This window comes from Anoplolepis gracilipes, chromosome 16 (genome assembly GCF_047496725.1).
Source record: "Anoplolepis gracilipes chromosome 16, ASM4749672v1, whole genome shotgun sequence".
In the NCBI taxonomy this organism is placed as follows: Eukaryota; Metazoa; Arthropoda; class Insecta; order Hymenoptera; family Formicidae; genus Anoplolepis; species Anoplolepis gracilipes.
Genome location: NC_132985.1, coordinates 2,053,362 through 2,075,114, shown reverse-complemented (window position 1 = coordinate 2,075,114; position 21,753 = coordinate 2,053,362). Strand labels below are relative to the sequence as shown.

Below are 21,753 nucleotides of genomic sequence, written 5' to 3'. Positions count from 1 at the left end.
ATTTATATGTAAATTTCTCATATAAATTTTAATAAAATTTAATAGTGATGTGGAAAGATAAAATTTATAACAAATGGAATAATTAATTAAGAATTTCTAAGCGGCTCGTATAATACCGTTAAATTTACATTAATTTGTGTGTCAATTATATAAATCAATTATAAATCTCTATTTAATATATCAATTATTAATCTCTATTTAATATTAATCTTAGCATTAATCTAATCTCTATTTATATCAATCTAAGATTCTATAAATAGCAAGAGCTATTTTCATTATTTTATTAAGAAAAAGGAAGGAAGCTTGTTGCTCAGTTTGAATTGCAGAGGGTGCGACGTACACGTGACACAATACTGCGTTGCGTGTGCGTATGCCATGCCGGTTTGCCGGTCCACGTCCACGCGCGCTCACGCTTCGAAGCGGGCCGACCGTATGCGAGACGCGTAAGTAAAGAGGATTTGTGCAACAGTCCGTCAGTAGGAATCGGGATTTCGCGAGGATTGGACGTGCTGTTCTGGAGCGTGCTTCAATCTCGCAGTATAGTACGCGACACGAGCAACACGTGCTCGCGACGTCTGACATATAAATATAACCGCGTCGACAGCACTCGACACGTGTCTGTCGTTAGAGGAACAGGGAAAAATATCGAGAAAAAGGATCTGTCAATCCGTGTTTCTCGTCATTTCGACGCGACAATGGCTCTTTCCAAAAGCTCGTTGCCAGGATAAAGTACAACACGTACGAGACAGATCTATTCTTGGTGCGAGAGGTTATGGAAAAATCAAGACTCTAATCTCGTTTGGATATCCTGCGCGCTTACAGGACGTGAGTTCAACGAACTAAAAGGTAAAACGTGAATTTTTTTTCCCCGCCATGTATTCAACGTTGAATGTTCGACCTCTGTATCTATTTCGTAAACATGTGACAGGAGTATCGGAGTTTTTTTCCTTCTTTCTCCTCGTGAGTTTTACGCTAGCAAGGGTCGCGAGTTCGCAGACGACGAAGAGGACGGGGAACGACCAGTCTCTGACAATCGCGTTTAGCGGCTTCGAGAATGCGGTCTCCCCGACTTCGCCGGGGCGGGCGCGTTGTCTGCGGCCAAACGAGCCGGTCGCGTGCGAGAGCAGGGTCGGGTTTAAAAACACCTACGGAGGTCTTTCACATTTCAACGAATTTCTGTAGCTCTCACTATATTTTAACCAATTTTTCATTTTTCTCTTCAATTGCGATACTACAATGTTGACAGTTTGCTCCACGACTAGAATTATCATTCGTTGTCCGTTCCTAAAGATAAAAAAAAAAATCACATTCATCTTCCATCTCTTTTGAAATTAATGGAAGAATGACCCTAATGAATGACATAAATCGCGTGTAAAAGTTCTCTTTTAAAGCAGAAGAAAGTATCTTGTATCGAATTTTAAATGACTGAAAAAAAGTGCGCTCTCGGATTTATATTATTTTTTAATTATTGCTCGCGTATTGTCTGATATAAAAAAAAAGCGATAAATTTTTTAGCCTTGCACCGGCCCTGCATGGAAATGTTCGCATTCGCAATAAAGGCCGCGGCACCGTTCGCGATCGGTCGGCGTTGCTAAGCGCGCCGACAGTTTTTAAAGGTTCATTCGTCTCTTCTCTTCTGCATCTTCTATCCCGCGAGGCGATTTTGCACAGTGATTCTTCGTCTCTTACATCTTATTTTTTAATTTTTCCATTTTTACTTGACAAAACTTTAAGAAAAATATCAATTTTTTTTCTTTCTCTCAACAAGAAGAATAGTGCTTTTTTCAATGTATATTTTATTTTATAGTTATGCTTTCATTTAGAATAAGTTGAAGAAAAATGTAAAAGGGTAGAATATAAGGTCTTTCGAGATAAAATGAAAAAGATAGTCGATATGCTAATTTGCTCTTTTCAGCAACTTTGAGAAACGATATTTCTCTCTGATTGCTTTTCCCGGAAGGTTATTTCGATAATATAGAAAAGACCTACCTATGCCTATTCCACGAAACTATCTTCATAAAGTAAAATTCTCTTGACGCTTCGTAGCCTCTAAAACAAAATAAAAATTAAAAAAAAAATGATATAAAGAACAAAATCGTTTCGAATACAACCTTTGAGTGAAGGGCCAAATCTGAGGAGTAAAGCGAAAGTTTGTAAAATTTCATCATGAAATAAAATACGCGCTCGGCCTTCTTCTTTAAGGCAAAAAATAGAGCTGAGTGAAAGGTCGTAAAATTATTATGTAGAATAAGACTTTTTTTTATTGTAGATGCAATATTTTGTTGCTTTTAAATAAAAAATTACGGAGAAACGAATAGTGAGGACAAACTCAGATCGATAGATTATTATATAGTTTATCTTAATGGCACGTCATCCTTCATGTTTATGTATGTATATTATCCTCGAATCAGCACTGCGTGTTTAAAACTAAATATGGTTACTCTGAGTTAAATCTATCTCTACCAAAGTTATGTTTTATGATGTTTCATTAACGCTTTCCGTATAATTCATGATTGACGTAAGTTTTCTTCATTATATTTATTTATGAAAATGCGACACGTTATCACTAATCGATTAGTCATGATTTTAACATTACTAAAATTTGTCACAACTTTTTTTTACTTATATCAGGATAAATTTAAGAGAGAAGAATCAGAGAAGATAAAAAGTTAGATGAAATTTTTAAATGGAAATATGATTTATAATTTCAATTTATGATGGAAAGACATTTTTAATTTCCAGAATTTTTCCAGAATATTTTAAATATACGTATAAATTTCATATGGATGATTCACGATAGGGATTTGATCAGAGTTCAGAACCATCGCTAAAATAAATTTTAAATCGTTCAGAAAAGAGCGATCCTTATTATTTCTCAGGAAATGATACGAAGGAAAGAAGAGCAACAAAAAGTGGCAGCGGCGATGGCCGCGAATAGAACGGATGATTCCGTCGAGTTCCTTGAACGTCTATACTTTTTTTTCGCTTTTTCATTCTCTCTCTTCTTCCAGAAAGTAATCTTGACATTTCCTGCAGTCTTAAGAATCTCCGAAGCCGATTATACATCACTAGTGTAGTTAAACTTTCCGAGATTAGATGCTAGAATCGCATATTGATTTTCAATTTCACATTGCTTGATTAAAGACTCAATCACACTGAATTATAATAAAAAAAAAGTAATTTTTACTCTAGATTAAAAATTACATTATGTTATTTCCTTTTAAATTATTTTGTAGCATATAATAATCTTACAATTTTACAATGTAAATAATTTCTAGTATCAAAAGTTAAAATATTCTCTGCATATCATTTAGTATCATTGGATTATAGACTCTTGCAATATTATTAATAAATCACGATATTGTTGAACGTATTTTATAGCAGATCATATAATAGAATAGACAGATAGAATAGATTTTGATCAGTAAAAGTCTCCCTAGATTTTGATCCAGTCAAGCCTCGCGGATGATGCTCGCAACGCTTTGCTGATCGCGATAAGTTAAAACTTTTTTTCCATAAAAAAATGCGGTCAGATATGCATCTACAAAAGTCACGTAACTGTTATCGAGAGATCATATTCGCATGAAAGTTTATAATTTTAATTGTACCAGAAATGATTGTTTTACTTGCTGATGATGGCTAAGAATAGGATAGCGTGTTCATCTTTCTCGAGAAAGATGCAGAATCAGTTTTATCGTAGGATGTGCTAGGAATCTGTACAAATTGTCTAAATAACGATTTTGATTAAATCATGCTAAAAATAGTGTGATAAAATTATCGAATAATTGTAGAATGCAAGTTGATGCGCTTTATTTTAGACAATTTTTCAAATTTTTTTTCTCAGAATAGCTTTTCCGATTTCGTTAAAAAGATAAAAATGTTCAGAAAATCATTATATCTGTCTTAACATTAAATTCCAGTTGAGAGAAGCCGATGTATTTTATACGATAATATTGTATACGGATTCAGTTTTAACTCGCTTCAAACTGGTTTATTCAAATTCGAACGGGTGTGATGGCCAATTCAGAATAAGAGTGTGATTCCAAACGGTTTAATAAAGATTCCCATCAATTAAGTATGAATTTGAGTCCGAATGTAAACCGGTTTAAACTACTCTTCACCGGAGTCTCATTTAAACCCTTCGCACATCTACCAGATAAAAATCGATCAACGTATATTTTAAATAATATTTTCGATTAGAAAAACATTGTAAAAGATTAATAAAATGATATCAAAAGCAATAGAATTTTATATTATTAATTAATGCTCTTTTTTAAAAATTAACAATATAATATTCATTAGATCTTTCTTTGATATTGCTAAATTACTTATAATATTACACAATTAATATTATACATTAATATTATGCACTGCCTATATTGCTCAACGTCTGTCTGATTAACTCGTTACTCAGAAGTCTGAGGGTATTAGATATTCTTCGTGCATCACCAATTCTAATTGTAAGACGACGATTTAAAATCACGTCGCTATTTGAAAATCACGGATGCGATTTATAATGCATTCAAATATTACGACGATGATTGACATATTTTATCGTTGATCGTCCGTGATCATGAGAATACGCTGGTATAATAATTTCACTACGTCTATGTTTCGCGAAAGAATTATTTTCTTAAATATTTTAATCGATAATCCATTTTTGGATAACCTTTCGCGACTCGGAATTAAAATCTATTATAAGAACAAAGAATTTTCACATCATGCTTTTTCAGACCTGTAGAAATTAAAATAACTAATTGTGAACGATATTTTAAAATGCGTACTCAATATCGCACACAGAAAAAGATTGGAATATTTTTTCAATGTTTCTCCGAACACATCCGATATCTAATAGAAAAATTTATCATATTTTCCGAAAGAGAAAAATTATTAATTTTCTAGAAAACAAATTCTCCTATTCACTGCTGTATCGTGGATTTTTATAAATATAAACATTTTCAGTTATAAAGTTTTAATATTTTTCACATCAATTGATGAAATGTTACATTTGTATTTTTTTCTTTTCGCCTTTAAAGTCCATCTTTACATAGTGCATCACAATGTTACTATTAATACAATACGTTGAATAAACCAACTTGATGATTTATATCATTGCTTACGTCTTGCGGGCGCCGCGAGTCTTAAAAAAGCCTTTCTCTGCAATATTCTGTATCCGCTTGTTCAATGTAGCGGCTACCAATAAAGAGGCGTCATCGACAAAGGCAAACACTTCGATCTCGCATATGTACGTTTTAAGAGATATTTGCTTAGCTGCTAATTAACATATCGGTATTCACGGCTAGCGCAATGTGAATAATTGCGCGATTGTCATAGTGGAAGAGATTATATTGACATCACGCCGGTTTTTCATTAAATGTACGTAATTTAAATTGAGATGTTACATCGGTAGTCTGTCGAATTAATTGGACACACTTGGGTAGTCGCCGAATGACACACGTATATTATTATCATTTATATGTATTATAACGATCAATATCTTTAGTCGATTTTGTGATGATAAAATTTATAGCAATAATAAGAATTTGCGAATATAATACATATTTTTTTTACATAAAGATATAAAATTATCAAAAGTATAAATATAATAAAAATTCAATTATAAAAAGTAAGTATATAACTAACGACATAATTTATGATGTAAATATTTTACGAGTATAATAATTAAATGTACTTTTTTTTATTAATTATTAATTATTTTTATTAATAATTTTATTTATCATTGTAATATTGTTTATTTATCAGACTAAATTTGAACAAAATAATTCTATCGCTTTCTAATTTTTAAAGCTCTTAACAAATATTGAGAGCTGGAGTTTTATATACAATAATATATATTAAATCTATTTATATTATATCAAAATTCTAGCTCTAAGAATAAAGATCTATCAAAATTCGTTCAAAATAACTTATATTGTTCAGAATTACGTTTTGTTACATAGAGAGTACATACATAGATCCTTTTGTCGTGACGATGAACAACAAATTACTGACTTCGTAATTACAGTAACAATGATTTGATAAAACTTCGACTCGGAGCCGGAAATCGTTGTCACACGCGTGTTCCCACGTGAAAATACAAGGTGACGTGTCACGGATACGGAAAATAGTGCGTTAAAAGGCGCGGTTTGTTCGACAATTAGATAAATTTATGCATTAACCCACCAGGAACCTACCAGAGATAATCATATAGATTTTATGATGTTAAATGGCGAGAGTAATTTTATAATTGACACACCCACGCAGTACTTGTTATTTAATTATCATGAAGTGGGCAAGGTCAACGAAGAGGTCTTCGCTTTGTGGCTTTTCACCTTGAACCCTTTGACTTTAGTCTCAAAGTACGGATATTATTAAAGAATGAAAAAATGTCGGGATAATATAAATATTAAGTTTTATTAATAATGAATTAATTTCTATTAATAATGTATATCGTTAAAATATTATATATTAAATATATGAATAATACAGGCACACATAATCGCAAGTTCACAAAGCATTTGATAAAGCTTAATCAAATTATGTCAAATCAAATAAACTGTTAGCTTTAATCTTTAAGCAGATGCAGCGTAGTATTCTATTTTTAATTTTCAATTGTCGCAATCACGTATGGAAACAACTTTAACATATTAATTTACAACAATATATGAATGTCCATATATTATTACCCATTCGTAACTATAATTGTATAACTAGAATATTTTTCAATAATGAATAATATTTAAATTAATATTTAAAATACATACTACAAAATTATAATTTTAAAATTCTAAAAATAAATCATATTTTAAAATATCTTTTACGTAAAAATATTAAAAGGGCTATACGATATGTACTTTTACAATGTAATAAAATGTTAAATATTTTTTAAAATTATTTTATAAGTTAAAAAAAGTCTAGGTTTGTCCAAAAAAAAAAGAAAAAAAAGAATTAAATATAACATTGAAATGATGATTGTCGACAGGTGACCGCGACCGGTGTTATCGGACAACCGCCTTGACGAATCAATAAATTCCCGAAGAGGAAACCGCAGAGAAATTAGATTGCTGTTCGATCGTCCATTGTACGTGCGATTATTCGAGTCGTTGAATTGTAGTGCGGTTTTCAACCGTTTCACAGAAGGAAAGGAAGAAGTACAAGAAGAAGAGGAAGAAGACGATATTAACAGAAATATGGCACATGAAAATGGGATAAACGGTGGCGACACCGACTCAGAATCAATGGAGCTAAATCCTGTGAGGAGAACCAGATTCCATGTGAACCGGGTCGACAGTCTCGAAGGTCGGGCCAGTCTCCTTGGTGAACAGGAGACTAAGAAATCCCTCAGGCACATGACCAGGGAGGCCTTGCCCAGACTAGACAATTACAGGAACATCATGAGCATCCAGGCGGCCCACAGGCCTTCGTTGGACGAGTTGCACAATCCCACTCTTCTCAACAAGGTAAGGTTTTAATGACTTCTCCGAAGGCAATATCGTTTGCGAGTTAAACAGCTTTTCATCGTGGTTAATAAAATATGTTTGAACTGTGTGGCGAAAGTCTTTGGTAGAATATAAAATTTAAGATAAACTTAATATATTTTTTAGCTAAATTAATTTCATAAATCATAAATATAATTTATACTTTCTCAGTTATTCGAATAATTCTGCGATATTACATTTGTAGTAGAAATTTAAAATTAAAGTATAATCTCTCTCTGAATTTGAGAAAAAAACAGTTTATATACTATAATGAATGAATGCTACTGATAAAATTGTAGTTATGATAGATAAAGTTTATTTCTGCATTAAGAAGAGAGAGATTTGCGAATATCATATACAAGATGCTACAGCATAAAATGATTATGATATCGAAGAATTTTATTTATAATAACTCTGATAAAACATTTTATACGATAATCTGAGCATGTCGTAATGATGAAGCTTACATAGGCGATGTGAAATGTTAATATTTCACGTGATTACATTATAATGAAGCGATAAGCCAAACTCTATAATGAAAAAGAATGATACATTGCGAGGAAAAAACCGCGGACAATGTACTATGTTTGTTCGTTCATTAATTTATGTAAAATCGATATTTTTTTATATATAAATATTTCGGAAGAATTCGCGATTACCAAAGAAAAAATATTAGAAAATTATAAGTGTAAAAAAGCGACGCATTATGAAAGGCAGATGTACGTATATATATGTATGTAAATAAGAGTATGATAAATGTGAATTTATCAATGCACACAGGATGTATTCTTGATGCTATTATACGATACGCATTCTTACGTGTCAGACATATTGCGTGTGCTGTTCACCGACTTTTCGAATTTTTCATTCATTATCTGTCTACGGTCTCGTTCCCTCTTTCTCTCTCTGGTAGAATTGATATCTAAAATTAACCGGTCTCGTATATGCGGGCTATAATCTGGTTCACGCCGCGAAAGTTTCTAAAATAGGCACATGCTCTAAAAAATTATTAAAAAAATATAGTAATACCAGCAGTATAATGAATTTTTCATACAATTCTTTACATATGTGATTTCTTTTCGGAAAACTTAATCCGAAATCTGACTGCTTAGAGCTATTCAAATTCGAAAGAAATAAAAAGATTAAATATAAAGTAAACATATATATATATATGTATATAAATTTTTTTTTCAATTTATTACTTGCTCAAATAACTGTTTAAAATAAAATAATTTTATTTCTTTGTGCATGTGATCGTGATTAAAATCATACCAGAAAATTTTAATCTCTGGTTTATGAATCACTGATATATGTTTTTCTTTTTCTTTTCCTTTTTATATAACGCGTAAATAGTGCAGCATATGCATGCCTCTTTTTTTTCTAACATGATCGCGACACGCGGTATTAATTACGCTCGCGCGAACGACTCGTAAATCATTGCGCGATTACAGAAATTGTTAATTATGCAATTAACCCGCGGTTGAACGCAAGCTTGGCGCCGAGGTTTCGTCTCGCGGTGACGTCGCCCTCGTTCACAAGTTGTTGGCGGAAAACTTTTCGGTTTACATATCTATCTCTTCGTTCACAAGGGAGCTGAAATCGCACGATGTCGTGCAAACGTAAATACGGTACCGCTGGAATCTTTATTACCTTACGTGACAATCCGTTCACGTCGACGCAACTTTACGACACAACGTGGTACCGTTATCAAACGGCGTAACACTGGTGCAACGTGACGTTAAATATTTGCAATGACTAATTTCGCGTACGTGCAGTTTTTATTTTTAGTTAATATCGTAGGTACAGATACGACACAGGTTATACACTGCTTTTATGCACTAATTGCAGTGTCGTATAATGATAACTAAACTCAAATAAATCTGTCTTAATCTTAATTACAATTTCTTTTATCAGTCAATAATGTATTTTTATGACTTATTAAAGTTTAATTATCAATTTTTTTAAAAATTACATTAATAATTTTATTCGTTGTTTTTACCGTGATAATTACACAATCGTAATTTCTGATATTGTCCAAATATAATTAAAATATATTATTTGTTATAAAAAAAATGTTTACATCTCCTATAAATTTTGAAATATTTTGCAAATCAGTTTTGAATATTATTTTGACGCATTAATTTTTTCTATTTATTGTGTAATTTGAATATTTTCTATAAAAATCATCGTCTCTTAATTTTAAACATTAGTTCGTTATAAATATAATTGTAATCCTATGCGAACTGCATATTTTAAGTATTATAAATCTTAAAATTTTAAATATTATAAATCAAATAATTAACGTGAACATAATTTATTTGATTCATTGCCTTTCAAAGTGCAGTGTTGACCCTTTTCGCTCGCCAATCACTAAAAGCGTTATCCAGGCGTGAATATTCTTGATACTTCAAATATCAAGGTCTCGCCGGAGTTCTCCAGTATTGCTCAATTTTATTTTCACTGAACAATGTTCGTAAAAATTATTGCTTGCTCAGCAACTAACTTCTTCTTCACAAACATTGGCGAAGAATATCGGTGAAAGAATAATGAGGATTTACTTTGTTTATAAATATTTATATTTTCTTACAAGCGGTAATTTGGCTGCACATTACATGTACTAGTTTTAAATTTCTAAAACTATATTTTTATTTTTTTAAGATAATTATACATATAATACACCTTTGCAAAAGTGCAATTTTGCACGATTCATACAAACTGTACAAGATTGCTTGGTGTAAAAATTTCAATCGAATAGAACAAGGATGAAAAAAATATTTGTCCCAATACTTTGTAAATTTTATGATACATTGTAAGACAATTTAAATAGCTCGTACATGAAGGAGACCTCCTCTCTCTTTAGCTAAAGAGAAAGGGGATAAAATTGTCTAGTCAGGGCACTGGTCGTTTACACGTGAAGGAATGACATGATTACATATCGGGTCAAACAGAATTTATATTTAAATAAATTTAGAAAACGGGTCACGTATACCATTCACGCTTTCGTATAGATATCGGTAAAATACTTCGTACAAATAAGTTACGAAATCGATCGGGAAACTTTAGTATTCAAAACATTTCGAAATCCGTGGGAGATAAACATTTTTTTCGTAACAAATAATATATTTGAATTATATTTGAGAAATACCAGAAATTATGGTTGTGTAATTATGACAGTAGAAAAACTAGAACGAATAAAAAATATATATTAATATAACTAAAAATCGCGTTAGAAGAAACTTTAATTTCGAAAATATATATATATATATTGTAATATGAACAGTAGATAAGAAGAACAAGTTACATATCACTTGTGACAATGCGAGATATGTATACAGAAAGCGTCACGTTCAACATAAGTCGAATTAATAAAATCGAATTATTTATTCGACATGTTGCGCTGTTAGTCATACTTCGTTAATGCGAGCGAGGAAGTTTTTCAGAGAAGGATTACATGGTATATACGCATATGAAATCACACGACCTGCCGCGGTAAATGTTGGGTCAAAGCGAAGACCCTCACGTTCACTCGGGCAATTAAAGTCTGTTGTTTGAAGTGATGACAAATACCCCCAGAAGGATCTCATCAGCGCATACGCGTCATTAAGACACGGCATAATTCCTATCCGACAAATCAATCCTCTTCCAGAAATGTGACTCGGGAAAGTCACATGGATTCGTTTGTCCTATGTTACGTCGATAGATATCATGATAATTAATCAAACGAGTACACGTCGCGAGTTCTACAGTCATAATAAAACTGTTGATAATTGAACATTTCTCTTACATGTGACATCGTCATGTGATGCAATTTTTTGGGTCACGTTGATGCTGTTAATTGACTCTAATTACATGATTCTCTCTCTTTCTTTTTTCTTTTAGATTACAAACACTCTGTGCAATATAAATAAAAAAGTCACTTAACTACGTTAAGTGCGATTATTACATTGATCTCAAGTATTGATTGCTTTCAGAAATAATGAAATGAATTTAACAGATTAAAAAGAAGAGTTTATTTAAGAACATTTCCATATTTCGCGCTAAGAAACATAACTCTTCGATAACGATCTGACATAAATTAAATCGAATGAAAAAACTTTGAGTTAAATTACAGTTTTTATAATTATTTCCGTTTACATACATTGGTCAGCTTTCATATCGATAATTATATCCTGCATTTAACACCAAAGACGAAATATGTAAATGGTTTCGTTTTTATTTGAATATCGGTCACCGCTATTTGCACGCAAGATTGGTTCTTAATATGCTATCAAATTTATTTAATATCGTGATACGCATATTGATTCTGCGTGTTCTAAAAAAAGATACCTAATCAAATCCCGCGACACTCGTCATTATAAATAGGTTTCGGAATTGCGTGTATATAGTGATGAATGAGCAAATAATAAAAAGTTTTAATGACAACGTTTCGCACGCGTGATGGAGTGTCAATCGAATCATTCATACATTAACATTTAGCTCTTCTTTCAATGTAAAAATTAAAAAAATTGAAAAAAGCATATATTATTCAAATCCAAGTACGTGAGATTTTTTAACACGAAATAATATACAAAAAATAATATTATGTATTCTTATTTTTGAATATTTATTACACACGTAAGGGCTCTTGTAGCTGCAAATATAGACTTAAAATACGAATATAAATACATATAAATAAAAATTATGTTGTCGTTGAAAAAAATTATTCCTAGTAGATTTTTCTTTTAAATTAATTCTCTACGAGTCACATGATTTTGCGAATGACTGATTCAATTGCACGATATGGCCGTATCAATGGGGTCAGTAAAACGCGTGCCCCGAATAAATCACGGGTCCCTGAAGGATAGGCATGCATTATTCACTTTTGTTCGTGTCATAGTGAAGGATATATACGAACACACATGAGAGAACACGTGAAAGGAGATTTATTTATATAGAAGGTCTTTATTCTTTCCTGTGTCACACACACTGTCGTAACCCACTTGCGCTCTTTGTGCGATATGTGCATTTGTATATTTGTACATACATATATATATATATATATATATATATATATGTGCATAAGGTTTGTTTCGCGTGTAACATGAATCAAAGAATTTTCAAATATATTCTTTATGAATCTTGAAAACGAGTAGCTAAGTTTGTACAGCTTCGTAAGAGAAAATGTTAAAAAGAAACTAAAGTTTTCAAAAAAAATTAAATTATTAATTTCAATAATTCGGATAATAGAAATTTTATGTGAAAAAATAATAATGTAATAATTTCTTGTGTGCAGAGAGATATATCAGTTCTACTTTTTTATAATATCATATATCTTTTTAATTTTTTTATAAAGTTTTTCTATAAGATTGTATATTATAGATTATTTGACTTTATAACATAATAAATGATTAAATAAGAAGAAAGATTGATTACATTATAATAAAAAATATAAGTACTTCGCCCCGATATTTTTCTCGCCTAAATCTCTTTAAGTAGGGGTTTCTAAAATTCTCAAAAATGAGAATAAACATCTTGGTAAAATATACCAAGGAAAAAATATGTACCCTGTGCATTCACCAATTTCGCAGAATAAATTATTTTCTAGGAAATCGACGCATTGTTAATATTCGCGTTGACTCTCATTCGCCAATTTCCTATTTATTTGTTTGTAAAAAATATAAGATTTTACTTATTTTATTTTATTTATTTTAAGATTAATATACAGAAGACAAATTATCGCGAGATTGTTTTTGTGAAAATGTGCAAGAATAATTTTGCAAGTATTAGAATTCAGACTCATATAAGTGTACAATACATTATATTACTGTATATTAATCTTAAATTAAAATAAGTAAAATCTTGTAATTTTTTAATTATAATGTAATCAATCCTTTTTATTTGATCATTTATTATGTTATAAAGTTCAAATAATCTATAATATACACAATCTTTCTTCATTCTATAAAAAATATTCGAGTATGTAATAGAAAGTCACGGGATAAAATAATCGTCCGTCCGAGACAGATTTATAAAGCGTTCAAGGTTTACAATCCAATCAAAATCTAAATGAAAGCAATTGATCCAACGTCCAATTCTTGTTATTAATTACTTGTTATTATCAACTTTTGTATAATATAAATTATACGTAAATGTTTCTTCGTCGCATTTTTCAACATGCTTGCATTAACATTTTAAAAATTTTACTCCTTATTATTCGATTAATCATTTCTTTAAAACTTTCGTAAATATTTCGACGATGTTGCGGAAATCATTAATCATCGCGATATGTCAACATTATTCAAATATTGTTACAAGACAGTGTTTTTCAAGAAAACATAAAGAGAGATTAAAAATATTTTTCAGACATTGTATCACACAAGGACGTTCCCAATTTTTTTTATCAAACGATTGTCGTTCACATGTACAATTCGCAAAAAGTTCCTCGACATTGGGCGATGTCATTGCAGACGTGAGGCTTGGTTACATAAATCGTTGAGACTTTATTGGCCAAGTGACAACCCTTCCTCTAGAAATGTCCAGAATTACCTTTAATGTCTTCGATAATCGTCTCTAAATTTCAATATAAGATATATTAATCTTGTTAATCTCGAAGATGGGGCGCGATATCACATAAACGCGCATTAGGTGACAGTTAAACATCTTGTCATCTACGAGGAATCGTTCCGATCCGTTCAAAGCTGACCTTGAAGTCTCTCCGTACGTCAATTACCCATCGGATTGATGAAGACATCCCGACAATACGATGGAGCATAATTTCTCGCGTAATTACGAGCAGACCGCGTCCGGTATCTTTACGGGTGCGATTACACGATTTGCATGAAATAACAGTCGAGTCGATCTTTGATGGCACACGAGATTGCAGCATTTCGAGAATGGCATTTCGACTCGAGATTTCCTAAAGAGACTTCATCAATCTCTTTCCGTCTCTCTTTTTGTTTTCACCTCAAGTTAAAATCTCGCATAGTTACACGTCCTCGCGATGCACACGTGTGACGATCTGTAAGTTGCTGACGTTGCAACGGAATATGACAAAATGCAACTAATTGCAGACACGACGCTAAGAATACAATAAATGCTATTTTCTTATAATTAAAGAAAATTACATGAAAATGAAATTAGAGAAAAAAAGAATTAAATAAAATTGAAATTTAAATATGAAAATTGAAATACAAATAAAAATTAAATGGAAATTGAATGAAAAAGAATATATACATGTCACAGGGTCATATTATTAACAAGTAAAATTCTATATATTATTAAAAAATTATGATATTTATGTTTTAAGACCATATTTATATAATTATAATAAATATATATAATAATAAATATATATTTAATAATAATAAATAAATATTTTCTACAAAAGAAAAATTTGAATTTATTATTGCTACAATCTTTTTTCAGTATAAAAATTATCATTTCTTTGTAAGTGCTATTTCTTGCTACAATTTTTTAACGATACGGTTTTGAGGATAAAATTGTATTCCTCAACGAGTCGGCTTATCGAAATGTGATTATTTTACAGGGCCAAGGATCGCACACATTAACGGTTCCGCAAATGAAATCTATGAAGCCTGGAGTGAAATTTGGATGGATTCAAGGAGTGCTTATGCGATGTCTTCTCAACATCTGGGGAGTGATGCTTTTTCTGCGACTCTCCTGGGTCATCGCGCAGACCGGAATAGGTGGGTGTCCTGTCGTCGAATTATTCTTCGATTAATTGAATTCTTGAGATTTTAACGTTATTGATGTAATTCCAGGTCAAGGTATTTTATTGATTCTCACGACAACAGTAGTCACGACGATCACATCCTTGTCGATGTCAGCAATCAGCACGAACGGTCTCATCAAAGGAGGTAAGCTATGTACAATACAAATATTGGGAAGATCGAAAAAAAAAAAATAAACAAATAAGATACTGTTTTTATAATATGATTCCTCCAAAATTAATGAAAAATATATATTATAAAAATTACGTATATTTAATTTTAAATTGCGACAGCTAAATTAATTTAATTATTGTGATATATTTTTCTATCATTTAACAAGATGAAATAATTTACATATATTTTATTTCATATCGTAATAATTACACACGAAAAAAATGATACATACAAAAATGTTATTATTACTGTGAATTACAATATATTTCTATGTATATTTTACTGCTCATATCAGTCACAACAGAATCAGATTCTTGAATATAAGTTCTCCAAGAAGAACATGCAAGAAGAATGATTAAAGCCGACGATCGTCTTCTTATCACACACAATTCCTTTATGCGATCGATAATAATATATTCCGGGCTAATACTTTCATAATTGTTTGCACATATGTAAACTGTTTCAATGAATTACGGATCGATACGGCAACATCGAACATGATTAATCGAAGCTTGCACATCACTTTTTGTTTATTCTTTTCAGGTGGAACATATTACATGATTTCCAGATCATTGGGACCCGAGTTCGGGGGCTCCATAGGTCTCATATTTTCTTTGGCGAATGCTGTTGCTTGTTCCATGTACGTGGTCGGATTTTGCGAGAGTTTGGTGGATTGTTTAAAATCCTTCGGTCTCTGTATAGTCGATTGTGCAACCACAGATATCAGGATTATAGGTTTGTCAGTACATTTTAAAAGTTTGATAGGAAATTTACATTTTAATTATATCTCGTTTTTAATTCACGCTCTAAAAATCATGTCGAGTGCGATGTAAATAATATTCGAATTAAATTTTAGGCTGTATAACAATAGTTGTGCTTTTAATAATCGTTATAATCGGTCTGGAATGGGAAGCGAAAGCACAAGTATTCTTGTTAATAATTCTCCTTTTGGCTATCGCCGATTTTATGATCGGCTCCTTTATCGGTCCCAAGAGCGAGCAGGAGAGGGCTAAAGGATTCATCGGATACAACGGTAAAGTCTCATTAATATTCCTTATAGTATACTTTCTCTCGATGTGTTTATATGCATTTCAAAATCATAATTAATTATATATTTAATAAGTATAGGATTGTGAAAGTATTAATTTAATAATTTTATTTGTGATTTACAGTTGAGTTGTTTAAGGAAAATTTGTATCCGAACTATAGATACAGCGAAGGCGTGGAACATAATTTCTTTTCGGTCTTAGCTATTTTCTTCCCAGCGGCAACAGGTATCCTGGCAGGTGCGAATATATCCGGGGACTTAAAGGTAACTTAATTCTTTCGTTTATATATGGAAGATATTCAAATATAGACAATTCTGGATGCAATTACCGTCTATTTAATTATTCATTAGTTTGCATCATAGATCAAGGCTATCGTTTTCTTTATATAAGTTATTCTTTTGTTAAATGAATGAGCGATGAAGAAACTTACGCTGTGTTTCTTTATCGTCGCAATTAATCGCAAAAATCAGCGAGAATCTTATGTGATGCAAAACTTCCATGCAGCTTCGGAACTTTATCTTTTATTCGACAGGATCCGCAAACGGCGATACCGAAAGGCACTTTATTAGCGATTATACTAACATCGCTATCTTATTTACTGATGGCGATCATGGTTGGAGGTACTGTTATGCGAGATGCGTCTGGCAACGTTAGTGATTTATGGTCAACATATAATTCTTTTTCGGCACTATCAGTGCTTGGCGCAGACAATAACACCATTGAAAATAATACAGTTATTCTTGAGAATGCCAATCGCACTTGGAGTATATACCGAACAGCTTTTAACTGTACAGGAGGATGCAAATATGGCAGTCAAAACAGTTTCGAGGTGTTTAAAATTATTAATACAGTTCGATAAAATTAATCCCTAAAGATTTTAATTAAATCAAAATATGAAAGCTATTTACTAAAATGATAGTTGAATTAATAATATTATTGATAAACTTATGAATAGTAATTATCAATTGTCGAAAAATAAAATCGAATGCAAAAATTGAAAGAAGTAAATATATTACAGGTGATTCAATTAGTTTCCGCTTTCGGACCTATCATCTATGCAGGTTGCTTCGCGGCTACAATTTCAAGTGCCTTAGCATCGCTAGTCTCAGCACCGAAAGTATTCCAAGCGCTTTGTCTTGATAAGCTGTATCCGGGAATTGCGTGGTTTAGCGGAGACAAAGACAAGGAGCCGATTCGCGGTTATTTACTCACTTTTATCATTGCTGTCGGTTTCATCTTGATCGGTAAGCGATAAAAAGATTCTATAATTTAACCGAGAAATTTGTTTCTTTCAAAAATACGTATAATCGATTTCTTTTTAGGTGAATTGAACGCGATTGCGCCGCTCATCTCGAACTTCTTTTTGGCTGCTTATACTCTCATTAATTTCAGTACCTTTCACGCTTCCCTTGCAAAGCCGATCGGATGGCGACCAACTTTCAAGGTATAATATAAAAATGTATCCGCGGCATTATTTTATAGATATTTTTTCGCGTTATCTATACCTGATAATAATCGTTGTTATTTTTTAGTATTACAACATGTGGCTTAGTCTTGCTGGCGCTATTCTTTGCGTTTCTGTGATGTTCCTGATCTCATGGTGGACGGCTCTAATAACGTTATGCGTAGTTTTAGCGCTATATTTAATAGTCTCATATAGAAAGCCTGGTAATTTCACAATAGAAATTTATTTTTATCTAAATATTGGTTAAAAAGCGAAAAAGATTATGTAACATCACGCAATTTCTTCTCAATGAAAATATATTACAGATGTAAATTGGGGTTCAACTACACAAGCCCAGACTTACAACAACGCGTTGACCGCTGTGCAACAATTAGACCGAGTTGAGGACCACGTTAAAAATTATAGACCGCAACTTTTGGTTCTTACCGGCGCGCCAAACATGAGAGCCTCACTCGTCGACTTCGCTCATCATATCACCAAGCATCAAAGTTTATTTATTTGTGGCCACATTATCGAGGTATCTATCATTGATTTTTATTTATTTCACGTGATAGAACGCATATCATAATATTCGTGTTGTGTGCTTCAGACACCCATATCGTATAAGACGCGCAATAGCATGCTGCAAAACTATTCTTCCTGGCTCAGAGCGAACAAAATCAAGGCGTTTTACTCTCTGGTGGATAGCGCGAGCTTCCAAGATGGTGCTACTTCGCTTCTGCAAGCTGCCGGGCTTGGGAAAATGAGGCCTAATATTCTACTAATGGGTTATAAGCAAGACTGGGCCACCTGTCCCCGAGATAATTTAAATATGTATTTCAACATTATGCAGTAAGTCAGTCTCTCTTTACATACAGTCTTGTGTTATATCTTAATCAATCAAATATAATTTCGTAGAAGCTATAGTTTTGATAATCTCTCTCTTTTTTCTTCTCTTTTTTTTTCATTAGTCCTCCGTTCATTAATGGAGCAGTACAAAATATATATACCACGTTATATCTTATTTTCTCTGTCTCGTAGCAAAGCTCTAGATATGCACATAGCAGTAGTACTTCTTCGGCTTCAGGAAGGTTTGGATTGCAGTGCAGTCACAGATGTCGAGGAGCAAAAGAGACTTGTGCCTACATCGATACCAGGCAATCAAAGTTTCTCGCAGCTTAGCCAAGGTTTTTAACAAATGACTTTTCTTTTTTAATAATCATTTTTCTCTTTTTCTCTAAGGAGTAATGATTCAATAATAATTGTTGCAGCCAGTAGTGTTTCTGATATATCAATTCCTGGCAGTCCCGCGCCAAGACGGTCGAAAACGATTAACGAATATCCCAATCCGTCTTCTGAGGAGCAGCGCGAAAATCGATCAAATATAATGCCAATCACGAATATACTTAATGTAGTAACGAAATTCCAACGGAAACATAAAAAGGGTACTATCGATGTATGGTGGTTATACGATGACGGTGGTTTGACGCTTCTCTTGCCCTACATTATTAGCACGAGACGTAATTGGTCTAATAGCAAATTAAGGGTATTCGCACTCGCCAATAAAAATTCTGAATTGGAATATGAGCAAAGAAAGTAAGTTTTTTTTAAATGATATTTTGACGGGAAATAATATTTTCGATAATTAATATATTCGTTCTTTTCGCAGCATGGCGAGTCTCCTATCGAAATTTCGGATAGACTATTCCGCACTTAAGGTCATACCAGATATTTCGAAACCGGCACAAACCAGTACAAAAACATTCTTCGATTCGTTAATAGCTGGCTTCCAGGAATCAACGGATTCGAACAATACGGATGATGGTATATTGAGTCATTCCTTTATGAATTTATTCTAAATAATTTTATATAGACTGTATATTAACCACATCTTTTCGTTTTAGATGTCATTAAAGATTCGGAACTTATGGCGATGAAAGAAAAAACCAATAGACATCTCCGTTTGCGTGAATTATTGCTTGAAAATTCCATGGAAGCAAACTTGGTCGTTATGTAAGTATTTACATTGCATACTTTGTTATATACTTGGACGGATTTTAATTAATATTTTTACTGGATTTGTGTAGGACACTTCCAATGCCTAGGAAAGGTGCTGTGTCAGCGCCTCTTTATATGGCGTGGCTAGAGACGCTTACACGCGATATGCCACCATTCTTACTAGTGCGGGGTAACCACACGTCAGTTCTAACATTTTACTCATAATGAAAGATTTATTACAGTTCTCACAGCTGGTGGCAACCACAGTATTATAAGCAAAAGGAAAGACTTAAATCTGTGTATGCAGAGAAAATTGTTTTAATTATCGCAGAAATTTAAAGTGATATACATATAACGCTAATGATATATGCTTTATTATTACTTTTATCATTATTGTGAGAAAATGCGAGTTAACTATTGTTGAATAATAATATGTGCCTATATCACAAGTAATCTTTCACAAATATTTATATCGCGTCTTTTTAAATGACTAGGATATTTTTCTATCCAAAAGAAAAAAATAAAGAAAAAAAAAATTCCGACGAATTCTATATTTTAATTATAAAAAAAGGTTAATTATACTTCCTAAATACTTCAAGTAAACGATAATAAAAATGACAAATATCACATTATTTAATTGTTCATCACGAAACCTTTCTGTGTGCGTCTTATCTTAAATAACTTAAATTTTTCAAATACAGGAATATATTTAAAAAGTTTCTAAGGGGAACATTTTTTGTAATTGGTAATTTATTAATAATTTTAAAAAATTGCACTTTATTAGTCTATATATTCAAGAAACTCAAATAATTTTTGTAAAAAGTTTTATCTCTAACATATGTGAACTTGTAGATCTTTAACATATAATACAGAATATAAATTATAATAGATTCTGTAAATACCATACAATTGACTGGATTAAAAGATTTGTCTATTTTTATATGTGTTGTTTTATAATCTTGGTTTAGTGTTACAAAAGTACTATATTCTATCATGAAAAATAATATTTAAAAAATCAATACCAATATTTAATTTCTTTAAACACAGAGTGAATGTGTACAACGCAAATTGTAAAAGTATTACATACATATGCAAGATCTAATCTTGTTATTGTATAAAATGCTATAACTTGTCATAGCAAATATTTCATATTTTTTTAACTAGTACGATACTATCGGCAGTATCGCGATTTAAGGATGTTTCAAGCATGTTGCGCAGTCTCAATGTGTATGTGATATTAAATTTTAAACAGAAATTTTATATATCGATTCTTCTGTGCTTAAACTTTTAATTGTGTAACTTTGATATATAACATGATTCCACTGTAACAACTATCATGCTTTTATATATCGATAACTTTGTGATACATTGTTAGGTGATAGATATATATTTATTTGAATGTTTTAATGTGAACACGTTTCAGACTAGTTGCAGATGTGTTGCAGGAGTCAGAATACTGATAATTTACGAGAGATATATCCCCTTCCTAAATTTTCCATATTACAAATAATCTATCGTTAATTTCGACTCAATTTTGTGCTATAATAATAATCAATATTCCAACCCCGCATCTATATATATCTATATATATATAAAATTGTGCCATATTATGGTATGTGTGCCATATTTGAATTCATATCGAGGACTAAGATGTAAATGTATTATGGTATGTTTTTTAGAAGAAAAAGAGCTGCACGAAATAAACAATAAGTAAAGGAAAAATACTTAGGAAATCATCTAAATAAAGATCTATATAGCTGCACTTAGAAATAAAAGTTATGTGTATAAAAAACAAAAAGTTTAAATAAATGGCAAGTATAGAGTTTTTTGCAAAAAGCATAGATAAAATAGAACTTAATATAAAATCTTAAATATATTACACTTCTACTCTCTAAATATAT

General features: G+C 31.7%; 1 protein-coding gene across 1 annotated transcript; it reads left to right on the top strand.

The window, feature by feature from the left end:
* Positions 1–218: 218 nt before the first annotated feature.
* Ncc69 (sodium chloride cotransporter 69) lies at positions 219–21,700 on the top strand. The gene is made up of 18 exons (XM_072908764.1): positions 219–846; positions 6,983–7,460; positions 15,004–15,163; positions 15,239–15,334; positions 15,905–16,096; positions 16,218–16,394; positions 16,534–16,673; positions 16,943–17,239; positions 17,429–17,654; positions 17,733–17,854; positions 17,943–18,078; positions 18,181–18,392; positions 18,465–18,706; positions 18,896–19,041; positions 19,126–19,450; positions 19,524–19,678; positions 19,759–19,867; positions 19,942–21,700. Exons 2-18 carry the CDS (start codon positions 7,191–7,193, stop codon positions 20,075–20,077), a joined length of 3,141 nt encoding a protein of 1,046 aa, XP_072764865.1. The 5' UTR covers positions 219–846; positions 6,983–7,190; the 3' UTR covers positions 20,078–21,700.
* Positions 21,701–21,753: the final 53 nt, after the last annotated feature.

Coding starts and splice junctions, on each gene's coding strand:
- Ncc69 (XM_072908764.1), top strand. CDS start 7,191: ATGGCACATGAAAATGGGATAAACGGTGGCGACACCGACTCAGAATCA. Junction 15,335..15,904: donor GAACGGTCTCATCAAAGGAG/GTAAGCTATGTA, acceptor TATTCTTTTCAG/GTGGAACATATTACATGATT. Junction 16,674..16,942: donor ATATATCCGGGGACTTAAAG/GTAACTTAATTC, acceptor TTTATTCGACAG/GATCCGCAAACGGCGATACC.